This window comes from Sebastes fasciatus, chromosome 18 (genome assembly GCF_043250625.1).
Source record: "Sebastes fasciatus isolate fSebFas1 chromosome 18, fSebFas1.pri, whole genome shotgun sequence".
In the NCBI taxonomy this organism is placed as follows: domain Eukaryota; kingdom Metazoa; phylum Chordata; class Actinopteri; order Perciformes; family Sebastidae; genus Sebastes; species Sebastes fasciatus.
Window position 1 is genome coordinate 13,419,777 of NC_133812.1, and position 26,180 is coordinate 13,445,956.

The following is a 26,180-nucleotide window of genomic DNA, read 5'->3' on the forward strand; positions in this document are numbered from 1 at the left end:
GTGCTGCCCCCAAGTGGCAAAAAAAAAATCAATTAGTGCAGGTTTAAGGGCATAAAAGAGGTGGTTCTGACAAATCTAGAGTAGGGATTTTCCTCGTCAGCATGTGGCTGGGAAAATCAACACCACAGCAGCTTCTGCCACTGTGTTTCATTAAGGTGAAGATTGTGTGAAAGTGAGAAAACTGCATGACAAAATAAATCCTGATAGTGGAAGCTTCTATACGTGGCAGACCAGAGGGAGGAAGATAAAGGGAACAGGCACAGAGCAGGGACGCAAAGGACAAATAGAAACAGAAGGAAAAAAACAGGGCAGTGATTCCCAACAAGCTGAGACTGATGACAGCAACAAAGTTGGCGATAAGATTGAGGTGGAGTAAAGAGACAAAGGAAGGAGTTTGTGGTGGAAGAGAAAAAAGAGCGTGCTCAGCAATATGGATCCATAGCCCTGGGTTAGTGAAGACAGAGAGAACTCTTCATCAGCACCTCGACTGCTGCCGATATCGCTGAGTCATCATCGCCGGGATACACAGCTGCAGGATATAAAAAAAAAAGAAGAAGAAGAAGCCCCTAACATCATCACCTCCATTATCACTCATCGCCCTCGTCGTCATGACTACACAAGATCAAATCCGTCATGTGTATCACTCGATACGAGAGAAAGCCAACACTTTTTAATTCACTTTCTGAATGAACCAAACTGTTGGTGGAGTTCATCCCGTTAACTATTCTTCCTAGTGGGAGACGCCTGGAGCTGTTGGGCATCTTTCCCAGCGCCAGCCTCACACCTGCCCCCGGCAAAAACAAAATAACTATGCAAAAACTCTCCTTCGCTCTTGTGGGCTCTCTCTCTCCTTCCTTGTTTCCTCTTTCCCTCTTTCAGTTTTTAATTAAACAGAAGTAGAGGGCTGAGAAAACCTGCTACTAATTACACAGCCACTGCCTCTCTCTCTCTCTCTCTTGCTCTTTCTCTTTCTGTTTGCTTGTTTCCCTCCTCTGCTCTCCCTTCACTTCTCTCTCTCTATCTCTATCTTCCCTCCTCTCTGAGCTGGGCTGGAGCTCCGCCAACAGCCTGTGGAATCACTTACCAGCTACCACGACGGGGGAGAGGACGTACACATGTCGACATGTACACACACACACACGCACTAACACACGAATGTGAGAAATCACACGCGCACAGACACTTTGGCCCAAATGCAGACGAACCCGGTTGCAAGTCGAAAAATGTGCAGACCTTGCAAACACACACACGCAGGTCACACTCGAGACATCCTGACACGCTTACCCATTTAACGCCTTTGCTTTGCCACTGTTGCTGTGTGTGTGTGTGTGTGTGTGTGTGTGTGTGTGTGTGTGTGTGTGTGTGGGTGTGTGTGTGGCAGGCGCGAGGGTGATCAGCTCCCTAATGAGAGAGAACAGTAATCATATTTCACACTGACACAAACACAATCACAACATCTGTATCTACTGTGGCCCGCCCTCTCATTCCTCCCTCCCCTCTCTCCTCTTTCACCTCAATCCCCTGCTTCCTCCTCGCATCCTCTCCATCATGCTCTATCACTTCCCTTTCTCTCATCCCTCTCTTTTTTTCTGGAGTGATAAAGCAGACATTGAATATAGAAAGCTTTGAGACTGACACCCCTCTCACCCAATACTCTCCTTTGCTTCATCTCTCCCTCTCTGTCTCCCTTCATCAAACTGTGCATCTCTTTTCTCCTCTTTTTCTCTCTCCTCTCCTTTCCATCTTAATACAACGCCCTCTTATTTAAGCTTGTGCTTTCAGGGGGGCGGCGGTGGCGACACTGTAATTTAACAGCGGTTCGTCCAATCCATCACACAGACAATGTACACACACACCGCTGCCATGCATCACCTGCAGGCGAGTGTGTGCATTTTTTTTCTGGATGTGTTTGTGTTTGAGTAAGAGAGAGCCAAAGAGTGAGGAAGCAAAAGGGTGCAAACAGAGAGAAAGAAGGGGGAGGAAACGATGGCAGAGATAACATGATATATAAAGGCAAGGAGTCCCATCCACAGAGGAAACACACAATAAAGGCTCTGAGCAGTGGCGGACACTAGAGGAGGGAGTGATACAAACAGGAGTGGTAGCTTGATGATAGGAGGCAGAGGGAGCAGATAGAGACATGCAGCTTTAGCTAAAGTAGCTGGACAGCAGGAGTGGGCGGGACACTGAAGCCCCCCTCTGCCGCAATCAAGCCTCTGTCACCATCTGGACGCCATTTTAAAACCATCAGCTCTGGCTCCCCATGTAAACAAGGGCGCGACCCCAAACATGCTCCCCTCACTAAATGGGCTCTTTCTGGCAGCTGCAGACCCCCAAAATGGCTGACCTTGTGGGGTGTGAATTGGAGCCAGAATGGCTGACTGACTATATTACAGGGGAGGGCGTTGTGTTCTTCATTTACTGCAGCGTTTCTGACTGTGTACAAAAAGATGTTGTCATTTATCCAAAATGTGTTGTAGTAGTAGTAGTAGTAGTAGTAGTATTAGTAGTAGTAGTAGTAGTGAGTGCAGCGCTCAAACACTCCCAGGATGGATGACGGAGGAAAAGTGGTGTCTTGTTCAATTTAATTTTGCATTTGCTCCAATCTGGAGACAGATAAGGAAAGATGTGGTGGATTATCAGGACAACTCAATAAATCATTTTTAAATGCAGAACCAAGTAGCTATTTATTTGTATGGACATAATAATCATGGAAATTAAGTTAACATGATTTAAAAGTGCAATTTAATCACAGATTTTTGTGTAGTCTGAACGATGGTCCAATTATTCCCATTTAGCCAGCCATAACAGTTAACTAACAATCATTTTGTTATCAATTAATCTGCCAACGATTATCTTGATTTGTTGATAATCAACTTGTCCATAAAATGTCAAGAAATAGTGAAAAATACCCATCACAATCACAATTTCTCAAAGCACAAGTTGACGTCTTTATATTGCCATTTTTCTCCGACGTCAGTTAAAAATCCAAATATGTTTGATTTGCAATCACAGAGGACTAGGAAAACCATCAAATAATTAATATTTGAGAAGCCAGAACCAATTAATTTTTTGGCATTTTTGCTTAAAAAAATTATTTCAACGATGAATCGATTACTAAAATAGTTATTAATACATTTTCTGTCAATCAATTTATTGATTATTTTGAATAGTTTCAGCTCCAATAAGAGTTAAATATGAAGTTAATTTAGTTAACATGAAAGCAAAAATGACAAAAAATCCAAAAAATAGATTATTGCTATTACAGGGCAACAAAACAGGTCCACCTCTTTCTCTAAAATCAGCATAGCAATTGTTGCCATTCCACTAACAGGTTAACTTTAATTGGCGTTTAGATTAACACAAACAAATAAGCAAACACGGATCATGAATGGCAGATTATTGAGAATTATGATGTGCTTACATGGGTGTGGGACAGAGATAGAGAGATAGAGTCTATGACAGTGAAAAACAGAGGGAGCGTGTCAGAGGGATGTGTGTATTCCTGTGGGGGATCGTGTGTGTGTATTTGTCCGTGTGTGTATGTGTGTGTGGGTGTGTGGACATGTGTGTTTGAGAGCAACACAAAGAGAAACAGTTGAAGATCTGATGCAAAGTTCAGACACGCGCACACAAGCGTGCACGCACACACACACACACACACACACACACACACACACACACACACACGTATCGCAGGCAGAAGTGTGATAATGACATGGAAATGATATGGTAATGATATGGTAATCTGGCAACATTATTCTGCCCACCAGAGACTAGGAGGGAGAGGAACCTGCCACAAACTGCACACACACACAGACACTCTCTCTCACACACACACACACACACACACACACACACACACACACACACACACACCAACGCACAGGGGTAAGGTGAAATCTATGGACTGACATGGCTGAGGAGAGTCAGACCAGTGTGGGGGAAGGGGTGGGTCGTTGTCAAAATGTTGATGGTGAGAGGAAGTGTCACACATTTCAGCAGTAAACTGTAATATATCGCAAAGTGTACCACTTATCAAAACTTACAAATGAAAATTGGTGATGCGCTTTGGCAAAAAATAAATCTATATATTAGAGTTTGACAAAAAAAAAAAAAATTACTTCTGATACAACTGAGCAAACTCCATCTGCTGATGAACTACCAAAGATAAGCTCCGGAAGAAGACTAGTACTGTAAGTGGACTTTGAGTTAAATAAAATGTGTCAAGCTACTTTTTCAAGGTCAAGATTTAACCTATAAACTCAAATATATATATATAGCATATATGGATATGTGTATTAGGGCTGCCCCCGCTTAGTCAATTAGTCAACTAATCAGCCGTTTTAGTCTTAGTCGACTAAGATTTCTTTTGTCGATTAGTCGTTTTTTATGCTTTTTTTCATGCTGAATGACTTATTTCTAAGAAACCTATGAGCACATCTCTGGTAAACACCAGATTTAAAATGGGGCTTTTGTGTTATTCTTAGTGGAGAAACTCAACCAATTGATTAGTCGACAGAATCGTATGAGTGTCAGTCGAATAAGAATTTATTTGGTCGAGAACAGGCCTAATTTGTATATTTATAAATATAAACATCTATTTATTTATGCATTTATTTATGTAAACAAATCTAGAAACAGACTTACAACATCAAAATAGGGAAGTTGACCATAAATCAGTGGACTATTAATAGACCTTTTATTACGCAGGTTGCAACTTTTTACATTGAATGCAACACTGCCACCCTCTGGATGAACCTCTACACTGTAACCTGGATGGAAGGGTTACATAGAAAATTTTGACCATGTGAGCTCATCCATATATTTGTCTATAAGCTGTCTATTAAAAAACATTACATTATACAATAATATTGCTATGTTAACTGGCCTGTATTCACTGTTCTTGTCGTCCTGCTGTTGTTTTGTTAGTGTATTGTCTTTTGTCTCGCAATAAAATAAAATAAAATAAAATAAAATAAAATAAAATTGCTATGCACCTCACAAATAAAACATCACTATAACCTAATATATTTATTGTTCCGGTGACTTGACTCAGGTGAGTTTTTTATGACCTTATTGTACTTTTTGGAACCTTGCCACAAGAATATAGTTTTGCTGTGATCATATCTGGTTCAAATCTACTGGATTACAAACGTTAATGTTCATACAACCATTTCGAAATACCTAACAAAATGTGTAGATGATTGAAGTAATCTGTTAGGAGGACAGAGGAGTAAAGTAAGGGAAAGGAAATCAACAGATTGTAAACAAATCTGAGCATGAAAGTTCATTCTTGACATACTACTGTCAAGAATATCCACATACTCATTTTTTTTGTGAGCTTTCAACCACATCTGGCTATCTTCCTCAGTAGATGGTGGTTTTTCGGTTGTTATTATGTCAGACTACTTCTAACTGTCTCCTGAGCAAACTTCATTTAATGAGGAAGACCATAAGATGCTCTGGAAAAAAGCTAGTAAGTGGACCTTGAGTGAGGATGTTTTAATGTCACAATATAAAGCTGCTTCCGAAGATAAACTTCTGCTAAAAGGTTTTTTACACCAACATCACGGTTCCTTCCCTTCATCGCTTTCTCTCTCTGGTTGTCATGTGTTCCCCTCGCTGCTCCCCTTTAAGTGGCTGTGATTGACAGGTGGGCTATATCCATGCAATATCACCCAGCGCACGTTCCTATTCCCTCCTGGAGCCTTCATCCACCGGTCAAATTAACCTTCCGTGCCAACGGGAGGGGGCCCTGCGTGGGCCAATCAGCGGGTGATTAGGCCAGGGGTGGGAGGGGTGAGGGGTCACCGCGATGGGGCCATCGCAAGCCTGATTGGTTTCAATCAGCAGCCAGCCGCAAGGACAGCTGGGAGCTGAGCCGCAGTGAGCGCTAATCAAAGCGTCCCACAGTGAGGCATGAACAGTCACTGCACACACACACATATGCAGTCACACACACAAGCAGATTGATGTTGGCGTACACACACTGACAACACGGGCATCGCTGTGTGCACACATTCACACTGAGACGAGAAACGCACACAAACACACACAGCAAGACACGGGAAGCAGAAATGAACAGTCGAGACCACAACAGATAAACAGAAAATCCCATAATGGAAAACTAGAGAAGAGAGAGGGAGAGTGGGAGGCAGAGAGACACATACTCAGAGCAAACCACAGAATCTCGCTGTAAATTGAATGACTAATTGCATTGGATTCGTTAATTCGACCACTGGCACATCTGATAGGGGGCCTGTGACATTGGTTAGCGATGCTCCGTCCTACAAACCACAACAACACCTCTTCTATGATGTCGGAAATGTGGAACAATTCGGATTCTCTCCGCTATGTCTGATTTTATGCTAATACTTCAAATCTCAGTAAAGCACAGCATTGACCAATCACTGATCAGATGAGATGGGAGAAGTCACAAAGAGCGTATTATAGCTCCTCTTCGGTGGGTTGAAAGTGGAGAACATCTGCTCTGGTTTCTATTTACAGTGACTTGCTGACTTCTTATGGTGGGATCATTGAGAGGAATGTCTGCAGAGCTACAGGAGGCGTGTTTTGTGCACACTGTATTAACATTATAGCAATAAGATTTGCTTTAGGGGACTTTTCCAAAGGCTGCAAAAATGTGAAATCATCAGCTTTTATGTTATTGTCTTATACAACATGCCACAATGTTTCACTTTCCTTTTCTTCTCTTTTTACCCTACAAGGAACACATTAAATCCAACAGCAGAAAAACAGGAACTTCCTTCATTATTATTACTGCAGAACAAGGAAGAGAAACATTTTTGCATTGGTTGTCTAAAGTTTCATTTTTATAAAAGACGCCAAATACGGCGCTCTTCTTTTGAACACTAACTACAGGCAACAGATAATCAGTCAAAACATTTCATTCACTTATTTTCTGCCTTCACAAGGTAATTATAGTGAAGATTACAAGAGAAGATTTCCGAGAGCCTGCAATGTATTAATCATGTCATTGTTTGTGAGACTTGAATATGTGTTTGACTTCAAGAAAAGTTTATTTTCAAGACTAATAATTACATTTCCCTGACTGAGGTTAGCGTGAAATGATCTGAACCCCCGTAGAGGGACGCTCTTTATTCTTTTAGGAGCCATGAACGATTTCAGAATTTTTGTATTAATGTTAATTAGGTTTGTGATGGTTTTTATTTTTGGCATGGAATTCGTTAGTGTTTGGGATATTGTCATTTATTATTGTGTCATTTATTATTATGTGATCGTGATGATTTGGGAAATTTGGGTCAAATGGATATGGGCAGCACTTAATATAATCAGCTGTTCACCTGAGTGCCAGAGGGAAGAGTGGGTGACCGCTATTTTCTTTTCATCACTGTTGATTATCCAGATTTTTGTGCACGTTATAATAAGTTGATCATTTTCATTAAATAAGATTTTGTTCAACGTAATTTTGGAATCTCGGTGTATAATTTTGGTAGCGCGTCGGACAAGCAAACCGGGCCCCGACCTCAGCCTCTCAGCGGCTTTTAGGTAGTTTCCTGAAGTCGCTACAATTCTCAACCACTACATATATTTAAAGGAACAGTGTGTAACATTTAGGGGGATCTATTGGCAGAAATTGAACATAATATTAATAAGTATGTTTTATTTAGTGTATAATCACCTGAAAATAAAAATTGTTGTGTTTCCGTTACCTTAGAATTTGTGTCGGCCATCGTAGTTTTCGTACACGCTTATTGGCAAACGTGAGGAGTTTCAGTTGGTTGCAATCTGCAACCTCACTGCTAGATGCCGCCCACACACTGCACCTTTAAATAAAAAAAAAACAGTCACAGATAATCCATGAGAATTCAAAATAGTAGTGCAATTATTACGGAGTAGGGTACTGATTCTTGTTGCAATGGCCATCCCCAGTAAATACGGTAAAAATATGCTTATTCACTTTCCTGCAGAATGTCAGAGGACAAGATACAATACAATAAATCGTTATTGTCCACCAGGGTGGAAATTTGTCTTCAGCTCACCAAAGGAAGAAGATTGATGCAACCCTTATGTTTGTATGGTAAATATATAGCTACTGCACAAAGTCCATTAGCTTAGCTCAGCATAAAGACTAGAAACATGGGGGAAACAGCGAGCCTCATCCGTGAGGTGTCACGTGGCGTAGAAAGTAAAATGTTGGCTTTCTTCTTAGTTCTGTAATACTTCCTCTGGCTGCATGACAATGATTCAGCAGAAGATTAGACTAGAAGATTAGGTACTTCCTCGAACAGTGCAGGGTGACAGATAGAGAGCCTTCAACAAAATGTGGTACACACAGCATAACACTCTGCTACAGCTTCTGGGCTCAAGAACCGATTTCTACCGTTGTCACTGAAGTTGTTCTGTCCTATGCACAGCTATATATGGTGGAAAACTTTATTGCCTGTTGCATTGCATCTACAAAAGGCTATGTGCTTGTACAAATTAGGAATGCACCGATAGCCATACCTGGGCTTTGGATATAGGCTGATACCGAGTACCGAGCCGATACCAGTGTTTAATTAATAAGCTGTATGCTTCACTGTGTGTAAGTGACGGGATCATTCTTCTATGTGTAAGGAAATATCCATTGACTTAAACATAAACTTTCTTAACTTTGTAAAACAAAATGTAACAAATAAATACAGAAATGTAGTGAATTGTTATTTATTACTAAAATAATAAATTGTACACCAACAAAAAAAAAAAATCTTCAAAATTAACAGGAATTACAATTCAAGTGTAAACCTTTTAATCAGCAACAAATTGGTCAAAACTTAAACAGGAATTAAAATTCCAGTATATAAAGTATAAAGTATAAACATAGAATTATATTTAATGGATCTGCCCCATTGTCATCGATACCTGATCCAGCTATTTGAGTCAGTATCGCCCCGATATCCGATCCGGTATCAGTATCAGTGCATCCCTAAATGTAAGTTATTTGTTATTGCTACTTCATGACACATGTCAAGTTGAATATTTATATACTGTCAATCACTCACAAACTCCGACCAAACGGTCCAATTAGGCCGCGCTGATCAAATATGAATAAATATTATGTTACATTAATGCCTATTTCTCGCCTCAAATGTTCTCAGAATCATCTTGTAGTGCACGGTTTAGCTGTAAAATGAGAAAGTTTGTGACGCCACCGCCATTGTAAAATCTGGTGAAGGAACGCTAAGTTCCTGTCACATTACCGGAGCACAGCAAATAGGAACGTTTTCTCAATGAAATTGAAAATGAGATTTTTTAAAGCCTGAAAACAGAGCCATGAGGAGGAGCAGAAGTCTAGTTTCCTCTCAGAACACTTGAATTACAATATGCTGAAAGGTTATTATGGAATTTTTGCCTGATGATGCCAAAAAATATACTGCCTACTGCTACTTTAAATGTGCCACCCTTCTCTGAGTCTGTGCCTCAGCCTTGTGGCCACCCCATCAAACATTTTCCAGACCCGCCCCTGTTAAGTGGGTTCCTCTATGCTGATATTACTGTACTTGACTGAAAATAGCCCATTAAATCACACAGAGGCCAAGCCAATCATTTGTTATACTATATAATCCAGAAACTTTTTCATTGCATACTCCCTCTTTATTATATTCCCATCAGTATAAACTCTTTAATTTAGCCTACAAGGGTCAGAAGTATACAGAGAGAAACAGAGGGAGGTCCCTGGAGGATTGAACTGCTGCAGCGTCTGCGCAGGCGCGGAACATACAGTAAAGGAGCAACAGCAGGAGAGAAGAAGACGGTGAGTTCATAACATTTCTAGTATTTACAGTAAGAAAGAAGTTTCCTTCTCTGCGGAATAAAAGACAAACATACAGGTAGGACAGTCTATGTGACACATACCTACTTATATAACCCTAGAAAACGTGATTTGTGCCATTTTTTAGACCAGTAAGTGAAGTTATGGTAGCGGATGTTGACATAGACTGTTGGCAAACTTTTGCTTGACGTCGCAACATTGTACACTCCTCTGTGTATACACTGTAGCATCCGTGTATCTAACTAACTGTTGAATTAAAAGCCTGTTCAGTACAATACAATATTTGTTTAAAGCTTGGTGAGTCTATTAAGTGTCATAAAACAGCGCTCCTCATAGTGTGTTCAGTCAAAGTGTCAAAATGAGCTAAAACAGCCGTTTTATTTAGGAGAGAAATGCCTCCAGCAAAAGAGTTATAGGAGTTTTCTGCTGAGTTAAACAGACACAAATTACAGCATAAACTTTTATAACTGCGCCCTCGTGACTCTAAAGAGCATGGTCCATCTATTTCAAGGAGAAGGTGGGGTTATAACTTGTGACGATGGGATTTGACATGGACTCCACTACTGAAACCACACAGTCAGTAACAGTTGTTTTATCTCTGCTTCAGGGCCAAGTCATGGTTCAGCATGACCAAATCCACTAATACCAAGTTCAAACATAGAAAAAATTAAAAACCACCCTCCTAATTATGATGATACACATATGTCTTTCAGAATATACTCAAAGGGGTCAATCATAAAATAAGATATTCCTTTATTAGTCCCGCAGTGGGGGCATTTGCAGTGTACAGCAGCAAAGGGGATAGTGCAAAAAAACAAGATGCATCAGCTAACACAGTAAAAAAAAAAGAGCTAAACAAAGTGTAACAAAATATGAACCATTTAAATAGAAGGAAGTATAAAAATAGGAGCAGTAGATAGCTAGATAGATAGATAGTAACTTTATTGATCCCGAGGGAAATTCAGGTTTCCAGCATCACAGTTCCATAGTGCAAAACATGTTAGTTAAAAGGCAGTAAAAAAGTTGGTAGTGCAAAGTACAAAGTACAAAAAAAATATACCAGATATAAAAATACAAGGAGATGAAGAAAACTGTTAAAACTGAATATAGTGCAGGGTAACAGCTGTGATACGCGACTATTAAAAAAGTGAATATAGTGCAGAAGAGACTGTTAAAAATGAGTATAGTGCAGGGTAACTCCAGTAGCTTAGTCTATGAAAGTGCACTCTATGCATTATTTTCTGTCCTGCAGACCGTCCTCCTATATACAGTATTGACAATAAACAGACTATTAACAAAATTGCACAAGTGGAAAATGATATTGCACAGTGAGAATGAATGAATGAATGAAATTCCACCTGAAAATATCAGGTTATTGTCAGTTTTTTGGTGTGTAAGTGGTCTACTGGGAGCAGTGCTGGTTGGAGTCTAACAGCTGCAGGAAGGAAGGACCTGTATGCTAACTACTGTACTTGTACAATTTTCAGTATTTCCATTTTATATGACTCTGTAGCCTATATTGCTCTACTACAATTCAGATGTAAATATTGTACTGTTTACTCCTGTACTTACGTTGAAGAATCAGATTCAACGTACAAAACAGGCGGTCAGTTTGTAAAATATAATGCATTGTTATAGAATAAACTACCCAACAATATGTAAAGTAGTTAAAGGTCCTATATTGTAAAAAGTGAGATTTTCAGGTCTTTTACATTGTAAAGCAGGTTTAAGTGCTATATAAATACTGTTAAACTATCAAAACGCTCAATATACGGAGAAACACACACAGCCTGTATTCAGAAATTGTGCATTTGAAACAAACCGTTAGGATTTCTGTCCATTTGTGATGTCACAAATATACAATATTTAGACCATTACGCGGGTTTAAAACGTAAACATTCTAAATGTGTCACAGTTTAATTCCTGTTGTGGTGTATGTAAATTACATCAGCTGACAGGAAGTAAACATGGACCCAAACTGTTGCCTAGCAACGGAATTGCGTTGAAATGCACTAAAACGGAGCGTTTCAGACAGAGGGTAAATACAGGTATATTCAGGCTGAGAGCATGAGGAAAATAAAGTATTTTTTGAACATTACAGCATGTAAACATGTTATAATAGAAACACAAAATAAAAGTATGAACCTGAAAATAAACATGACATGGGACCTTTAATTTGGCAGTAGGCAGAATGTTTTTGGCATCAATGGGCAAAAATTCTATAATAACCTTTCAGCGTATTGTAGTTCAAGTGTTCAGAGAGATAACTAGACTTCTGCATTTCCTCATGGCTCTGTTTTCAGGCCCCTTTCAGGACACAGAGGCACATGATTCTTTTCAGATACCTGTGTCATGCACTTCTTTCAAAATATAGTAACCGTTTAATAAAAAATACTTTTTTTAAATCCAATTCTACCCACTTCTGCTTTAATACTAGCTTCAGCCCCACCAGCTACAAAAAGCCAGTACAGTAATGCATCTGTAAAAATATTCCAATGATATAATGTATGATAAAATAACATCAGAGAGAGGCCATTCTGCTGTATAATTAAGAAAAGAAAAAAAAAACATATCAATGCTTTCTGAAGATTTAGAATGCAGGACTCCTTCTTGTATTTCTACACTGTATTTTTGCTATTTTTACTTCTGTAAAAGATATGAAACTAAGAGCGTGTAGGCTTGCTTTCACCGAAACCAAAGACAACACCATCTGATTGTCACAGTTCCTCCTAGCTGGTGGTATGTAAGGAAGTATGATAATCACTGGCATCATCTGCTTTAATCTGTAGTAGCAGGAACGGAAAGTTCTTTGAAAAAAAAAAAGAAGCTAAAAGCTGCTTAGTCGTTGGGATGAATAGTTGCAGCCTCTTGGTGCTCCCGTGGCACATTATTGTTCACCCCTGAGAGTCTGCGTGGAGCTGAAATGATTAGCTGATTAGTGGACTGACAGAAAAGTTTGACAAGTGATTCATCACTTACTTAATCTCTCAAGCAAACATGCCAAATATTTGCTGACCTACAGCTTCTCAAATGAGAGAATTTGCGTCATCTCTCTGTTTTTATATAATTGCAAAGTCAATACCTTCGGTGTTTGAAGACATCAACCTGGACTCTGGGAAACTGTGACGGACACTTTTCACTATTTTCTGACATTTTACAGACTTGAAAATTAATCGAGGAAAAAGATTATATGACAATAATTGGTAACTGAAATCCTATTTTGCTGTGCTGTTAGAGGTCTGAAGTGTTGCAGGTTGTAATTCCAACATGGTTAAAGTTCATGTCAATCAGTGAAATCACAGATCAAAAGTCATCGTACATGCTGCTCATGGTTTGAGACCCCCGATGCCTTACATTGCCTTCATGTTTCTCCTGCACAGACAGTATCCCTCTGTGTTAACGCTCCTCTTCATTGTGGCACCCATTTTAAACAGTGAGGTTCTCATATTGCATTGTTCCTCTTAATGCGGAAAATGCATCACCTACAAGTTTTGATAACGGATTAGTCATTTGTCAAGCAAAAATGTCAAATATTAGCTGGTTCCAGCTCTTTATATTCAATTGTTGTTTTTTTTAGGATTTTGTACTGTTGGTTGGACGAAACAAGCAATTTGAGGATACCACCTATATTTTTCAGTATTTCAGACCTTTTATCAACAACAATTAATAAAAAAAAAAAAAGAATGAAAAGAATTGTTACTTGAAGCCCTAATATTTGTATTAACACTGTGGGAGCAGCTTTTACTCTGGGAGGCCATTTCTCAATATATACTCCTATCAATCTCTGCAGACAGACAAACTGCTGGTTCCACTCCAGTGATGTCTTCCCTGTGGTGGGAGCAGTGGCCCCTGCTGGCTTCAAATGGTACCCCCGGCTTTGCGGACAACAATAGCTGCTTCAGCAGCACACAGAGCACCGTACTCAAGGGAGTTGGCTTTGGAGGAGTGCCAGTTGTGTTACTGCTGGATTTCTCTGTCTTTCTGGTATGTCGAATAATCGCCTGTGACTGTCTCTGCCTGACTGGAAATCTTTCAGTGTTGTCCCTTTAGGCAAGAGATAATCCCTGCCAAAATGCTTTATATTTTCTCTATATAGTTATTTCTTTTTCCGGAAGAATTACACAAGAAAGTTTTTTCCCATTATGCAATATTAAACTTTTTTTTTACCAGCTACTGCTTTATTTGTGTCAAGGCATCAATATATGTTTCACTTTGTGTCATGAGGTGAAAGCTGATTGGTTCTATCTCTCACACCACCTACAGGTGTTGCTGGTTGCCTTCTCTATTATCAGGAGGAAGTTCTGGGACTACGGGCGTCTGGCATTAGTTGCAGACAACGAAGGGTCAGTCCATGATCTCACACACTTCAAATTGTAGGACAGATTTCAGATGTGAAATACTGATTAGAATAGTGAGATTAATCTTTTTTTTTGTCAGTTTGATTTATTCCTTGACTCTGAACTTTGCGTATCAGGTTCACCGAGTCAAGCCGCCGTCGCTATGGGCGCATGTCATCGATAGTGTCCAGCGTGGATGACCAGGAGTATGAATTGGTATGTAAAAGAAAATCTTTGTCATCAGTTTCAGCACCAAAATCAGATGGATGTGACACAAAACAGGGTTTTCACCTAGGAGACCAAGTTTTGCATGCTGTGTGAAACCAACAACGTTTAGTTTGTCTTTGTTTTCACAAGCTTTAAGTTTCGCTTTCACTTTTGAAACATCGTTATTTTAAGCCAAAACACAATGTTTTTCCAGAAACTTAACCAAGTGGTTTTATTGTATAAACCTAAAGAATCCTTTTTGTTTGTGTTCAAAATGTAATGTTTCATTCAGTTTTACAACGTGTTGCTTATTAGTAGAAAGTAACGCTTTTAGTTTTACAACATAGTAGGTATAGTAGGCCTAGGGTTGACCCGAATGCTTTGAAGCTTCGACCGTTGCCATGGTAATCGACCTCCAAATCAGTATTCTAATGCTTTTTTGTTGTTTTTATATATATTTATAAGTATGTAATAATAATGTATAAATCCCAAAATAGCCCATAAAATAAGGAATAATCCTACAACATTATTCATTATTCATCATTCATATTCAACATTAATTATTATTAGTTATTCTCAGACAGCCCCTAATGACCCACATCTATGGTGCTTATAGTGACCGATAACGCATATTTAATGGCCTGATAACAGTCCAATTGGGTGCAGCAATGCACTTTTGTAATAATTTCAAACCAGTCTTGAACCATAAAGAACTCCCCAAATATTCCTTATTAATATTATCTTCATTGTATGTTAATGTACCTTTCTTTCTGTTTAGGGATTCTGCTCTTGGCTGCCTTACATCCTCAGAATGGAGTGAGTGACTTTTGCTGGTCATTGTTTCTTTACTTATGGCTATAAGTAAAGCTATTTTATCATGCTGTGTATACAAGCCATGTGCTGGTTCCTTCTAATCAGTGTGTGTGTGTGTGTGTGTGTTTCAGTGAGGGAAAAATGCAAGCCAAATGTGGCATCGATGCCGTTCACTACCTGTCCTTCCAGCGTCATCTGATCGCCCTGCTGATGGTCATAACTGTCACCTCCCTCGCAGTCATACTGCCCGTCAACATGACTGGAGACCTGCTGGGTGCGTTACTTACTCGGTCTGTCAATGGCTAAAATGACAGTGAATCAAGCAATCACAACTCAGGAGCTGCACTGTTCAGCTGTAGTTTTTCATAATCAGTGACTTGTCTTGACTTGTCGTGACTTTCATTGGTGACTTTGAGCAATTGCTGCTTGTATTCTGATAACTGTACTTTTTTCTGTTCATGTTGTTGGCTCTTGTTATTCACATTTCTACTTACAGTATGTATGTTTTCTTTAAAAAGAAATGTTGTTTCTCTCTTTCAGATAATAATCCACAGAGTTTTGGAAGGACAACTGTTGGGAATCTTCAAAAGGGGTGATTACTGTTTAAGAGTATGACAAAACCAGTTTGGATATATATAACCAAAGTATTGTATTGCAAAACAAGTTTCGTGGGTTGGTCATGACAAAATGCTTCTTGGTGTGTGTAATTTTTTCCTTCTAGAAACAACATGTTATGGCTGCATACAGTGTTTGCAGTCCTCTACCTGGCCCTGACACTTGTTGTGCTGCGGCGTCACACGTCACAAATGAAAGGCATGCGCAGAGAGACAGTGAGTCTCTGGGCACAAGACATTCGGTCTGAATGTCTCCCACAAACCTTTGCATTTCAACTGTGTCCACATAACTTAATTTTATTCTCTTTATTTATATTACAACGGTGACCTGACTAATCTGTCATTCGGTCTTTCTGTTTGTAGACCAGGAACACTTTGTTTGTGTGTTCGGTCCCTAAAACGGCAACAGAGGAAGCTGTAAAAAAACATTTCACGTGAGTACACTGAATTGTAAAATTTCACTATTTCCATATTTTGTAAAGTGGAATTTTGGAGTGTACTTAACCGTAAATAGTAGCCACCTGCTCCATTCCTCAATGTCTGCACTGTTCTTGTATAGAGAGGCGTACCCTTCCTGTAAAGTGTGTGCTGTGACCCTGGGCTTTGACGTGTCCAAGCTCATGCACCTTGACAAGGAAAGGTAAGAAATCAAAATTAACAATTAAATAATACATCTTTTTCATTTATAACAGTGTATCTAACTTCTGCGTGCATGGCAAACCCACTGAGAGAATTTCCACCTAACCCAGCAGCTCTAGTCAGCTTTTTAGCACCTTATAGCTAATTATTTTAGTTGTATCCCCCACAAATGACTTACTCTTCAATGTTTAAATGGTTTCAGATGTTGTATTCATCTCTGCAGAGGAAATGGTTGCAAGCACCGGCCTGTGGGGCATATGTCCAGGCTTACGAATATGTGTTAAACCAACTTGTATGTGTTAGCTTGTTTATTCATTTTCTTCACACCAGGATGCGAGCAGGAAAAAACCTGCGCTACTACGAGCGTGCCTTAGAGAAAACAGGGCAAAGCGAGTTGATTAACACTCGTTTGTGTGGTAACCTCTGTTGCTGCTCTGAGAAGGTGAGATGGACCAGATAGTAGACCGTTTCATACACGATGTCTAGATGCTTGTAGTTTTTTTTATCTTTTATGTTGCAATTTAGGTTAAAAAAAAAGTAAAAGAAAATACTGCATACAGGGTTTTTATGATTGCAAAGCTCTATTTCTTGTGATGAAATGAAAAAAAGGTTGTTTTGGTTTTATTAATTTACAGTGGCACTGTGAACTATTTTACAACAGGATTTGAATAAAGGTGGTTTCAAGTAAAGCATTTAATCTGTGTGTGTGTATCTCTGTTTCTTCAGGTTGATGCCATAGAGTACTACAGTACTAAAGAAAAAGACTTGTTGGAGGAGGTGAGGAAGCAGGCAGAGCTGGTGCCACAGCGCCCCCTGGGGATGGCCTTCGTCACCTTACAGACCGAGGCTATGGCCAAGTTGTGAGTACCAATTTAAAGGTGTCTTTTCCTTTCTGTCTGTCTGTACTACCTGACGTAACACCTGACACATGATAATACAATCCAGTCCAACAGCAATGCAACCAGTTCTACCTTTTGTGAAATAGTGTTAGTTGATCCAACTCCACAGTAATTTATTGCTACGGTTTCTATTTGTCAAATTGTCAGTAATAGTAACATGACAATGTCATGACAACAGATGATTGGCAATACAGTATGTGCCAATATTTTTAGTTGTCTGGCAGCATAAAAACAGCAGTAATATGTCGGCTGACTGTGCTCGTTTCTCTGATGAGGACAGTGAATCTCTCGATTTTATTGTCACCACATGACTTTTTACTGGAAGCAGGCCTTTGGGCGGCAGCCATTGTTAATGTGCATCACTAACAGCTGTCATTTACTCACGTCAGCATTCTGAAAGACTTCAACGCACTCGAGTGTGGCGGCGCAAGCTGCTGTTGCTGGAGACAGCCCCAACCTTCGATCGACAGTGGAACTCTGAAAGTGAACAAGTGGAGCGTCAACTTTGCACCCCATCCCAAAAATGTGTATTGGTAAGGTCGGAAACACCAACCCTTCACACAGTGTGTGCTCCACGCAGATCATATGACTTGTGTATTTGTAGTACTGGTGCCAATAGGGATGGGCAATAATTCAATATTATCATTAACTTTAGTGGAATCATATGGTGTTTTTGTTTTATACAATGAATGATTCCAACTCAATTATAATGAAACAAAATTCGTTTTTGAAGTTTTAGTTCTTTTGTCCGACAATAGTGGAACACAGTTCATCCCCAGTTAGATTTTTTCACGTGTGATCTTGCAATATTGGTTGCATTAAAATATATAACCATCAGCCTTGATACCAATCTTTGGGACATCCCTATACGGTGGATAATGTCATCTGCAAAATGATTAAACCTTAGCAAAATACCTACATACAAAAACATTTAGATTTAGTTCCCTGAGGAAGAGGAATATAAATCTATGTCGGAGGAATTAGAGTGCACCCCACACTGTTATGTTTACTCTACTTTGTGCTGCCTCTCTGTGTGTAACCGTCATGTTGCTTCTGTTTGTTCTATTTTCCCCATCCTACAGGGACAATCTGTCCGTGCGCGGTTTCCCCTGGTTCATGCGCTACTTGAGTCTCAACTTCTTCCTTTTCTTCCTGCTCACCTTCCTCACGACTCCCAGCATCATCATCAGCACCATGGACAAGTTCAACGTGACTATGCCCATCTACTATCTCAACGTGAGACTCAACACATGGCGACACACGTACTTGTCACAATTCTGCTTTTCAAAGCCATAAATCTACAGTTTGTTTTGGTTTTCGCCCTAGAGCCCCATCGTCAGTCAGTTCTTTCCCACTCTCCTGCTGTGGACTTTCTCTGCTTTGCTGCCTACCATAGTTTACTATTCTACAATTGGAGAGGCACACTGGAGCAGGTATTACACACACACACACACACACACACACACACATACACACTGGTAGTGCAGTGATCGGTTTCTGTTAACGGAGGAAATGTTTTGATCTAGTGCCATTTGTGTCTCAGGTCCAGTGAGCAGCTGAGCATGATGCGTAAACTGTACTTCTTCCTGCTCTTCATGGTGCTAATCCTCCCCTCGCTAGGACTCACCAGGTAATTTGCATTAGCATCAGTTTGAATAAGCAAAAGTTTCAGTATCAAGGTTCTTTGTTTCTTTGTAATAATAATTTATTGTTGTAGTTTACAGAAGCAATCAGTGTGTGTCAGATAAATTGATATAAGATAAGATAAGATATTCCTTTATTAGTGCCGCAGTGGGGAAATTTGCAGTGTGCAGCAGCAACGGGGATAGTGCAAAAACAAGATGCATCATTTAACACAGTAATAAAAGTGTAAAATATGAACCATTTAAATAGAAGGAAGTATAAAAATAGGAGCAGTATATACAGTATTGACAATAAACAGACTATTAACAAAATTGCACAAGTGGAAAATGATATTGCACAGTGAGAATGAAATGAAATTCCATGAGGAGGAACAAAATGTGAGTTGCAGTTGACACGTTGTATGTACAGTATATACTGTAAGATACCAAATAGAAAAGTGAATGTCAGTTGGCTGAAAGGGATTCCTCCCATGCTAATAGATGTATTTTGGTTAGTGCTGTCAAACGATTCAAATATTTAATTGCGATTAATTGCATTATTATTGACCATGATTAATCATGATTATCGCACATTTTTTTATCTGTTCAAAATGTACCTTAAAGGGAGATTTGTCAAGTATTTAATATTCTTATCATCATGTGAGTGGGCAAACATGCTTGCTTTATGCAAATGGATGTATATATTTATTATTGTAAATCATTTAACAACACAAAACAATGACAAATATTGTCCAGAAACCCTCACGGGTACTGCATTTAGCATAAAAAATATGCTCAAATCATAACGTGGCAAACTGCAGCCCAACAGGCAACAACAGCTGTCAGTGTGTCAGTGTTCTGACTTGACTATGACTTGCCCCAAACTGCATGTGAGGTCAGAGGTCAAGGGACTCCTTTGAAACCAATGGATTCCTTAGGTTTTTTAGTTTCATATGACACCAGTATCTTCACTCTAGCTTTAAAACTGAGCCTGCTACAACACCCGAAATATCGATTGCTTTAATGTCTTTACTGAATTAAAGACATTTTTATTTTTTATGAAAATAATTATTGCGTCGTCTAACTTTCTGCAACCTTCTTGTTTTTCCCTATTAGTCTTGCAGTGTTTTTCCGCTGGCTGTTTGATAAAGAGTTTCTCGCAGATGGGAAACTGAGGTTTGAGTAAGTAATTCATCTATTTTTTGCTTCTTGCTTTTTAAAATGCAAATTAAAATAAATACTAATTAATTTGAATTATGTATTTTGAGACTTGTTCTCTGACAATAAGTACATTATAAAGAGAGAAAAATCTGTTTTACTCTCAACTCTCATCATACAAGTTCATCTGTATTCAAGTTGCTATTTATAAAACATCCCTTAATTGTAATGTGTGACCCACTATTGTCACTCAAGTCTGCATTGTTTTATAATCCAGTTTCATATTTTACAATGTGACAAACAAGACATTTGAAAAAGTTCTCGCATGTGGCCAGCTGTTTTTATAAAAGTGGACTGCATTTTATTTTCTTAACATTCCTCCTTTTCATGAATGTCTTTTTCTCATCTTTTCTTTTATCTTTTCTGTTTTCCCTTACACCACCAGGTGTGTGTTCTTACCTGACCAAGGGGCGTTCTTCGTCAACTACGTGATCACAGCGGCTCTGGTGGGCTCTGGAATGGAATTGCTGCGGTTGCCAGGGTTACTGCTTTACACCATTCGTATGGCGTTTGCTCGCTCTGCGGCTGAAAGAAGATATGTCAAACAGGTTAGTAAAGGACTGGTCAAGGAATGCAACACATGTTTATGTCAATATCTTGCTTACATGGCCTGGAACAGAGCACCAGGGCCCACTTGTGCATTGAACTGTGGCTGCTCAGATATACATTTTTATTTAGCAATGTTTCAGTGAAAATTAAATTGTAAAAAATAATATTTTAAAGTATTTCCTTGGTACTGTTCTACTGTTTTCCAGACTATGTAGGATATGTAAACAAGTGTAAATTGGCCAGTAAACAGAAGGAGAATGTGTAATAGAAATATTTCAGGTGCTCTGGCCTAAGAATAATCCATGTATTTCCTGACTGTAGAGATTTATACTGTGCTTTATTTTTCTGTTAAGTCCAGCTAATGAAAAGTTGCAGAAGAAGAAGAGAGTATTTTTGTTTGATTCTCAGCCTCACCTCAACATTTACAAGTCATCTCCATTTTTTTTCTTTACTTCTGTTTACAGAACCAGGCGTATGAGTTTGAATATGGAGCCATGTATGGCTGGTGCCTGTGTGTGTTCACTGTCATTATGGCCTACAGCATCATATGTCCTATTATTGTGCCTTTTGGTGAGTAGTTATGAGGCTGTCAGTCCATCATATACACGGTATATCATCAGTACATCTATTTGACATTCTCTTGATTGCTTTTGTCAGCCTTTACCAGAGACCCTTACACACTTCTATACATACAACATATTTCCTGTCCGTTCCATAGTGGGGGTTTTCTAATGGCTGTGTTGTGTGTGTCTACTCCATCAGGTCTCCTGTACATGATGCTGAAGCACCTGGTGGACAAACACAACATGTACTTTGCCTACCTGCCTGCTCGCCTAGACCGCCAGGTCCACCTGGGAGCTGTCAATCAAGCTCTGGCCGCGCCCATCATCTGCCTAATATGGCTTTACTTCTTTTCTGTGCTCAGAGCAGGTATGAAACAAGTGTGTGCTAAACCTGGAGAAAGTTAACATCATTATATATAATTAAGTACTAGTGATGTTAGAACCCTGTAAATACAGGACACCATGGATGTATAAAGAGATACAGCTGGATATAGAGTTGGAGGCGGGGCCCCGTTCTTTCCTATGAAAGTTGCTCAGTGGTGTATGACGAAAGAAAAGTTCAACTTCTGAGTATAAAATTACCCGGATCTCATGCATCCATTGGCCCCATAGAGCAGGCGCAGTAGCGTTTCCTTTAACGCCGCCTCCCAGCCCGCGGTCCAGCTTCGGTCTGGGGCTCATTCACATGAACGGAGTAAGAAAAATAACTCTGGATTCGGCTATTAGTGTATTTTACAACTTGTAGGACGTAATGATTTAAATAAGGGCAATTCAAGTGTTACTGGGAAGTTGATTTACCTAAAAAAATATTAGCCGACGAGTTACAGACGTCTCTTTCCCAATGTAAGTCTATGGGAAAAAGTCTTTTTGGGCCCAATGGCATCATGTGACGAACACGGAAATTGTAATTCCACCAATCGGCCACTATGTAAAATTTGCTTCAAAGCCTCGCACACTTCCCGGGGGCTTGTTCTGTACCGTGATGTATTCCCCAGTGAAAAGAAATATTTGAGCGGCGTATAAGAGGGATTTAAATCAAATCCTTTGCATTTGATTGGACCGCTAAAAAGAGGGCGGGCTTAGAATGTAGCATGATATGGAGCTACAGCACACACATCTCCCTTGTTGCTAAAAGTTTCAGATTGATTGATGGATGGGTGTCATGATATTACTGGTTGAAATTGGTTGGTACCAGCTTACATAGCACACATCATATTTAGTTTTATAGGAAGAAAAGATAATTGGATTTTGATATGAAAATACAAAGAAATTGATTATTTTTGCACCTATTGTTAAATAGGTGCAAAAATGTGATCTAAAAGGGTTAAAAAGGCATTTTTCATTTCATCTGGACTTTATCATAATCAGTTTTATTTGGCAAGTGCATACATACAAGGGAATTTGACTCTGGCTTTTTATGCAAATTCCTTGTATGCATGTACTTGGCAAATAAAACTGATTCTGATTTAAGACAGAATGTACTTACTATATAATTACATGTAGGCGTTTGCATGCAGCTGCAGACAAAGTCAAATCTCTATGCCATTGTTTAAACTATGTGTGTGTGGTGTTTCAGGTTTCTGGACTGCCACATCCCTCTTCACACTGGTGGTCCTGTGTATCACCGTCTTCATCTGCGTCAGCTATACACTCTTCGGCCATTTCAAGTACCTCAGTCCACACAACTATGAGGTGAGCGTTTGGTTTCGTGTGCATTAAGCTGTCACGTCTCCGTCATCCTTCACCCTGACTGAGCCTTCATATTGTTTGTGTTCTTTTGCAGGTGAAAGAAGAGGATAAGGATACAGTAGAGGGAGTGGAAGAAAACACCACGGTACTGTACTTGTTCCATAACTAAGTCCACAGCGTGAATAAAAAGATCAGATGTATTTAGGGCAGGCCTGGTCTTAAGTTAACTTACCTGAGCTTTGCTGTAAATTCTATAACCCTATTTGTCACCCGTCTCGCTTGTTATTCATTAACAAAGTAAAATACCAGAGCTTTTGAGGTCAGTGTTTTTGCTTTCTGAATTATATGCTAAAGACCTGATTGTTCACAATGAGTTCTTGCAGTGAACTTTGCTCGTTACCAGTCGTTACCAGTCGTTCTCGCCGACTTAGCTCATATTTAACACGTGTCTCTTGCCCTTCCCTTCCCATTGTTCTGTATCAAACTCATACTTTAGCCATTACATGCAGTATTACATCATACATACCAGGGAGGATAAAATAACACACAAAATTGAATATTGAGAAACGCCCTTTAAAGAGCCCTTTTGTTTGTTTTCAGTACTCATCTCTTTTGTATCGTATAATTACAGGTCTACCTTCCCAGAGTGCTTAATCCCAAATCACCTGCCAGCGCACAACCGGGGTCTAAACTTCAGCAGTCGTACGGCTCCACAGAGGGCAGCGCGATCCTCAGCTCCGACAGCCCGTATACGGACAGCGTGTCGGACGGCTGAATCAGCGAATCTAAACACTGAGTCATAGCTTTGGAACTCAAGATGCCCATGAAATCTGCTTCCTTCACAATGATTTCAGCACTGAGGTTTGAATTCACCTCCACCCTACTGCTCAGTCAGACACAGCCCGTCCCATTGAGACAAAATCACCACATGGTACGTGACCAGCACTGAGCTGCCCAACACCAGTCCAACTTTCTTACCTTCTACTTCTGGAAAGATACAAGTTAAAAGTACCAGTGAGGACAGTGTGTTGAATTTGAATTGGTTTCTACAAGAAAGTGGGTAAACAGGAATTGATTTGATATTCGGATCATTATTTGCACTTGATCAACATAGCACACACATCCACGGCAAACCTGCTGAGTCTGTATTTTCTCTATTAGACCTCTCTCATGTCAAGCCAAAACCTGCCGTTTCAAATAAGCCATAATGTTTGTGACAAAAACACTGGAATCCATTACTTGCACAGGCTGAAGCTAATTATGCAAGTATGTTACCAGAACAAGACAATCACGCCAGCAACACTCACGCCAAAGAGGTGGACAAGCAGAGTTTGTTACTTGTTATCCAGATTTCCAACTTTAGATTTCTTCACAGTGCCTTTTTTTGATGCCAGAGGACAACACCTGCCAAGGGAATAACTAATGTTCACAATGCATTTTTTGTATCAAGAGAGGCCTTACAAGATTTGTAATTAGACAAGAGAACATTTCTATCAGTATTGCAGGAGTTTTGCAACCAAAACTTTTTTTTTGGTTTAATCCACATATGACAATGGTTAGAGCATTATTTTGTATTATTTTTTTAAGATTGTTTAAGAAGACAATCATGCTGTTGAATTAATGAAAGAACGTTTTTAAACAGGTCAACGTTTATTTGTATTTAATGTACTTTGAATTTATGTTGTTGCGGCTTATTTTTTTTAAATGTGCATTTTAACAAAGAGCCAAGTTCGTAACTGTACAGTGGTTGATAATCAGAGTATTGATAACAACAGATAAAATGTTTTCGGATTGCATATGTTAGGAGGAACTCAGCTTTGTATATGGTGATTTAAATATCAATATTAAACATGCAGTTTCAAAATACAAGTAAGGACAACTTTACGGTTATGAGCGTGTCTTGTCATTGGGGGGCACTGTTGAGCTGTAGTTTAACCTCTGGAATATTCAGTGAAAAGGACAAATGCACAGTGTTGCATTGAGGATTTAACTTATTCTGACATTGGTATGAGCCAGTTCACTGGGCGACAGTTCCAGTAGCTCCACCTCCTCACCTGATCCTTCACTATTGTCTCCGTTTCCTCTCGCTTCCGCTTCTCCCTGCCCTTTTCCCCTTTCTCACCACGGTACCTGCCTCAGCTGAGAAAGACCTCTATTGTCACTAGAGGGCTTTTAGCGTGCTGTAGTGATTAGCACAGTTGTTAAATACGGGTAATGAGGTGCTAAGCCAATATATATATAGGTTATTAGCTGTGGGGAAAAGAAGGGTTTGGACTATTGGACGAGGATCAGTGTACCCTAATGGAGCCTCACAACAGTTCCTGAAGTGAACAACAAAAATCAGGAACAGTAGCTACTGAAGTGCTCCTTAGTAGCTTCACAAGTGAGTACTTCCTGGCTCAAGTATCTGACACACTTTTCTCCTATTTGCCTTACAGATGTGCACAATTACAGGCCTTACGCATAGACTATCTACATACATAAACGTCAAAATGTTCTAAAGACATTTTAAAACGTTCATTGCACATATTTTCGTCACTGGTTGCACACAAAGTTTAAAGATTGTTTACAAAAAGACTGAAAAATACATATTTTAACTCAATTTTGTAAGATCTGAGTGCACAAAGGTTATCGATTGCGCTTTACCCCTAAATGTCGGACAAAGATTAAGTATTACAAAACAAGCTCTCACTTGTTTACTCTCTCTCGAGTATTATTTCGTGGTATGTGTGTGTGATTAAGCAATAAAAACAGTATCCCCAGTAGGCTGAAAGTGATATAAGGGAATAAAAAGTGAATATGTGTATAAAACACACACAATATAGCCTGGTTTGACTTGGTTTTTGATGAAAACCTAATAATCACACAAACATACGCTACATGACCCCCATACAAAGAGACTTGGAGACAGATTTGAACAGACATACCTCAACAAAGTCACATGAGAAAGCTGTGCAGGGTCAGGATGCGGGGGCACTAATAACTTGCAGATATCCTCATGTGGCTCCAAGGATGAGCTGGGAAAGAGACAAGGTTTTGATATTAGATACCTGGCATATTGTCTGTGGGTTGTGTGTGTGTATTAAATGTGTGTTCAATGCTGTTACAGAAGACTGCGAGCTTAGTGGAGCAGGAGTAATGTGGATGTTAAGGCTGCAGGAGTCATGGGAAGCAGCTCTGTCCAGCAGCAGCAGCCAGAACTACACTGTACAGCTTTCCAAAACCAAAATC

General features: G+C 39.6%; 2 protein-coding genes across 9 annotated transcripts in view; one reads left to right on the forward strand and one right to left on the reverse strand.

The window, feature by feature from the left end:
• Positions 1-9,689: 9,689 nt before the first annotated feature.
• On the forward strand, positions 9,690-24,818 carry tmem63a (transmembrane protein 63A). 2 transcript variants are annotated; one of them, XM_074615671.1, is made up of 23 exons: positions 9,690-9,781; positions 13,590-13,783; positions 14,063-14,142; positions 14,274-14,352; positions 15,122-15,159; positions 15,288-15,430; positions 15,697-15,748; positions 15,878-15,986; positions 16,134-16,204; positions 16,330-16,410; positions 16,740-16,851; positions 17,136-17,269; positions 17,698-17,841; positions 18,391-18,544; positions 18,635-18,741; positions 18,852-18,938; positions 20,047-20,112; positions 20,534-20,696; positions 21,162-21,267; positions 21,460-21,627; positions 22,837-22,952; positions 23,044-23,094; positions 23,581-24,818. In XM_074615671.1, exons 2-23 carry the CDS (start codon positions 13,619-13,621, stop codon positions 23,722-23,724), a joined length of 2,370 nt encoding a protein of 789 aa, XP_074471772.1. In that variant the 5' UTR covers positions 9,690-9,781; positions 13,590-13,618; the 3' UTR covers positions 23,725-24,818. The 2 variants fall into 2 exon arrangements, with proteins under 2 accessions (XP_074471772.1, XP_074471773.1); XM_074615672.1 differs by having other exon boundaries at positions 9,738-9,857.
• Positions 10,343-26,180, reverse strand: part of itsn2a (intersectin 2a) — a 347,088-nt gene continuing 331,250 nt past the window's right edge. For all 7 annotated transcript variants that reach the window (XM_074615667.1, XM_074615665.1, XM_074615666.1 and 4 more), the window contains one exon: positions 10,343-10,354. The gene's annotated coding sequence lies outside the window, so the exon portion shown is untranslated. The remainder of the gene's footprint in view (positions 10,355-26,180) is intronic.

What these genes read in the sequence shown, in the direction of transcription:
- tmem63a (XM_074615671.1), top strand. Translation starts at nt 13,619, where the DNA reads ATGTCTTCCCTGTGGTGGGAGCAGTGGCCCCTGCTGGCTTCAAATGGT. An exon ending in CATGACTGGAGACCTGCTGG is followed by an intron (nt 15,431 to 15,696) that starts GTGCGTTACTTA and finishes TCTCTCTTTCAG; the next exon opens with ATAATAATCCACAGAGTTTT. An exon ending in TGCCCATCTACTATCTCAAC is followed by an intron (nt 18,545 to 18,634) that starts GTGAGACTCAAC and finishes TTTTCGCCCTAG; the next exon opens with AGCCCCATCGTCAGTCAGTT.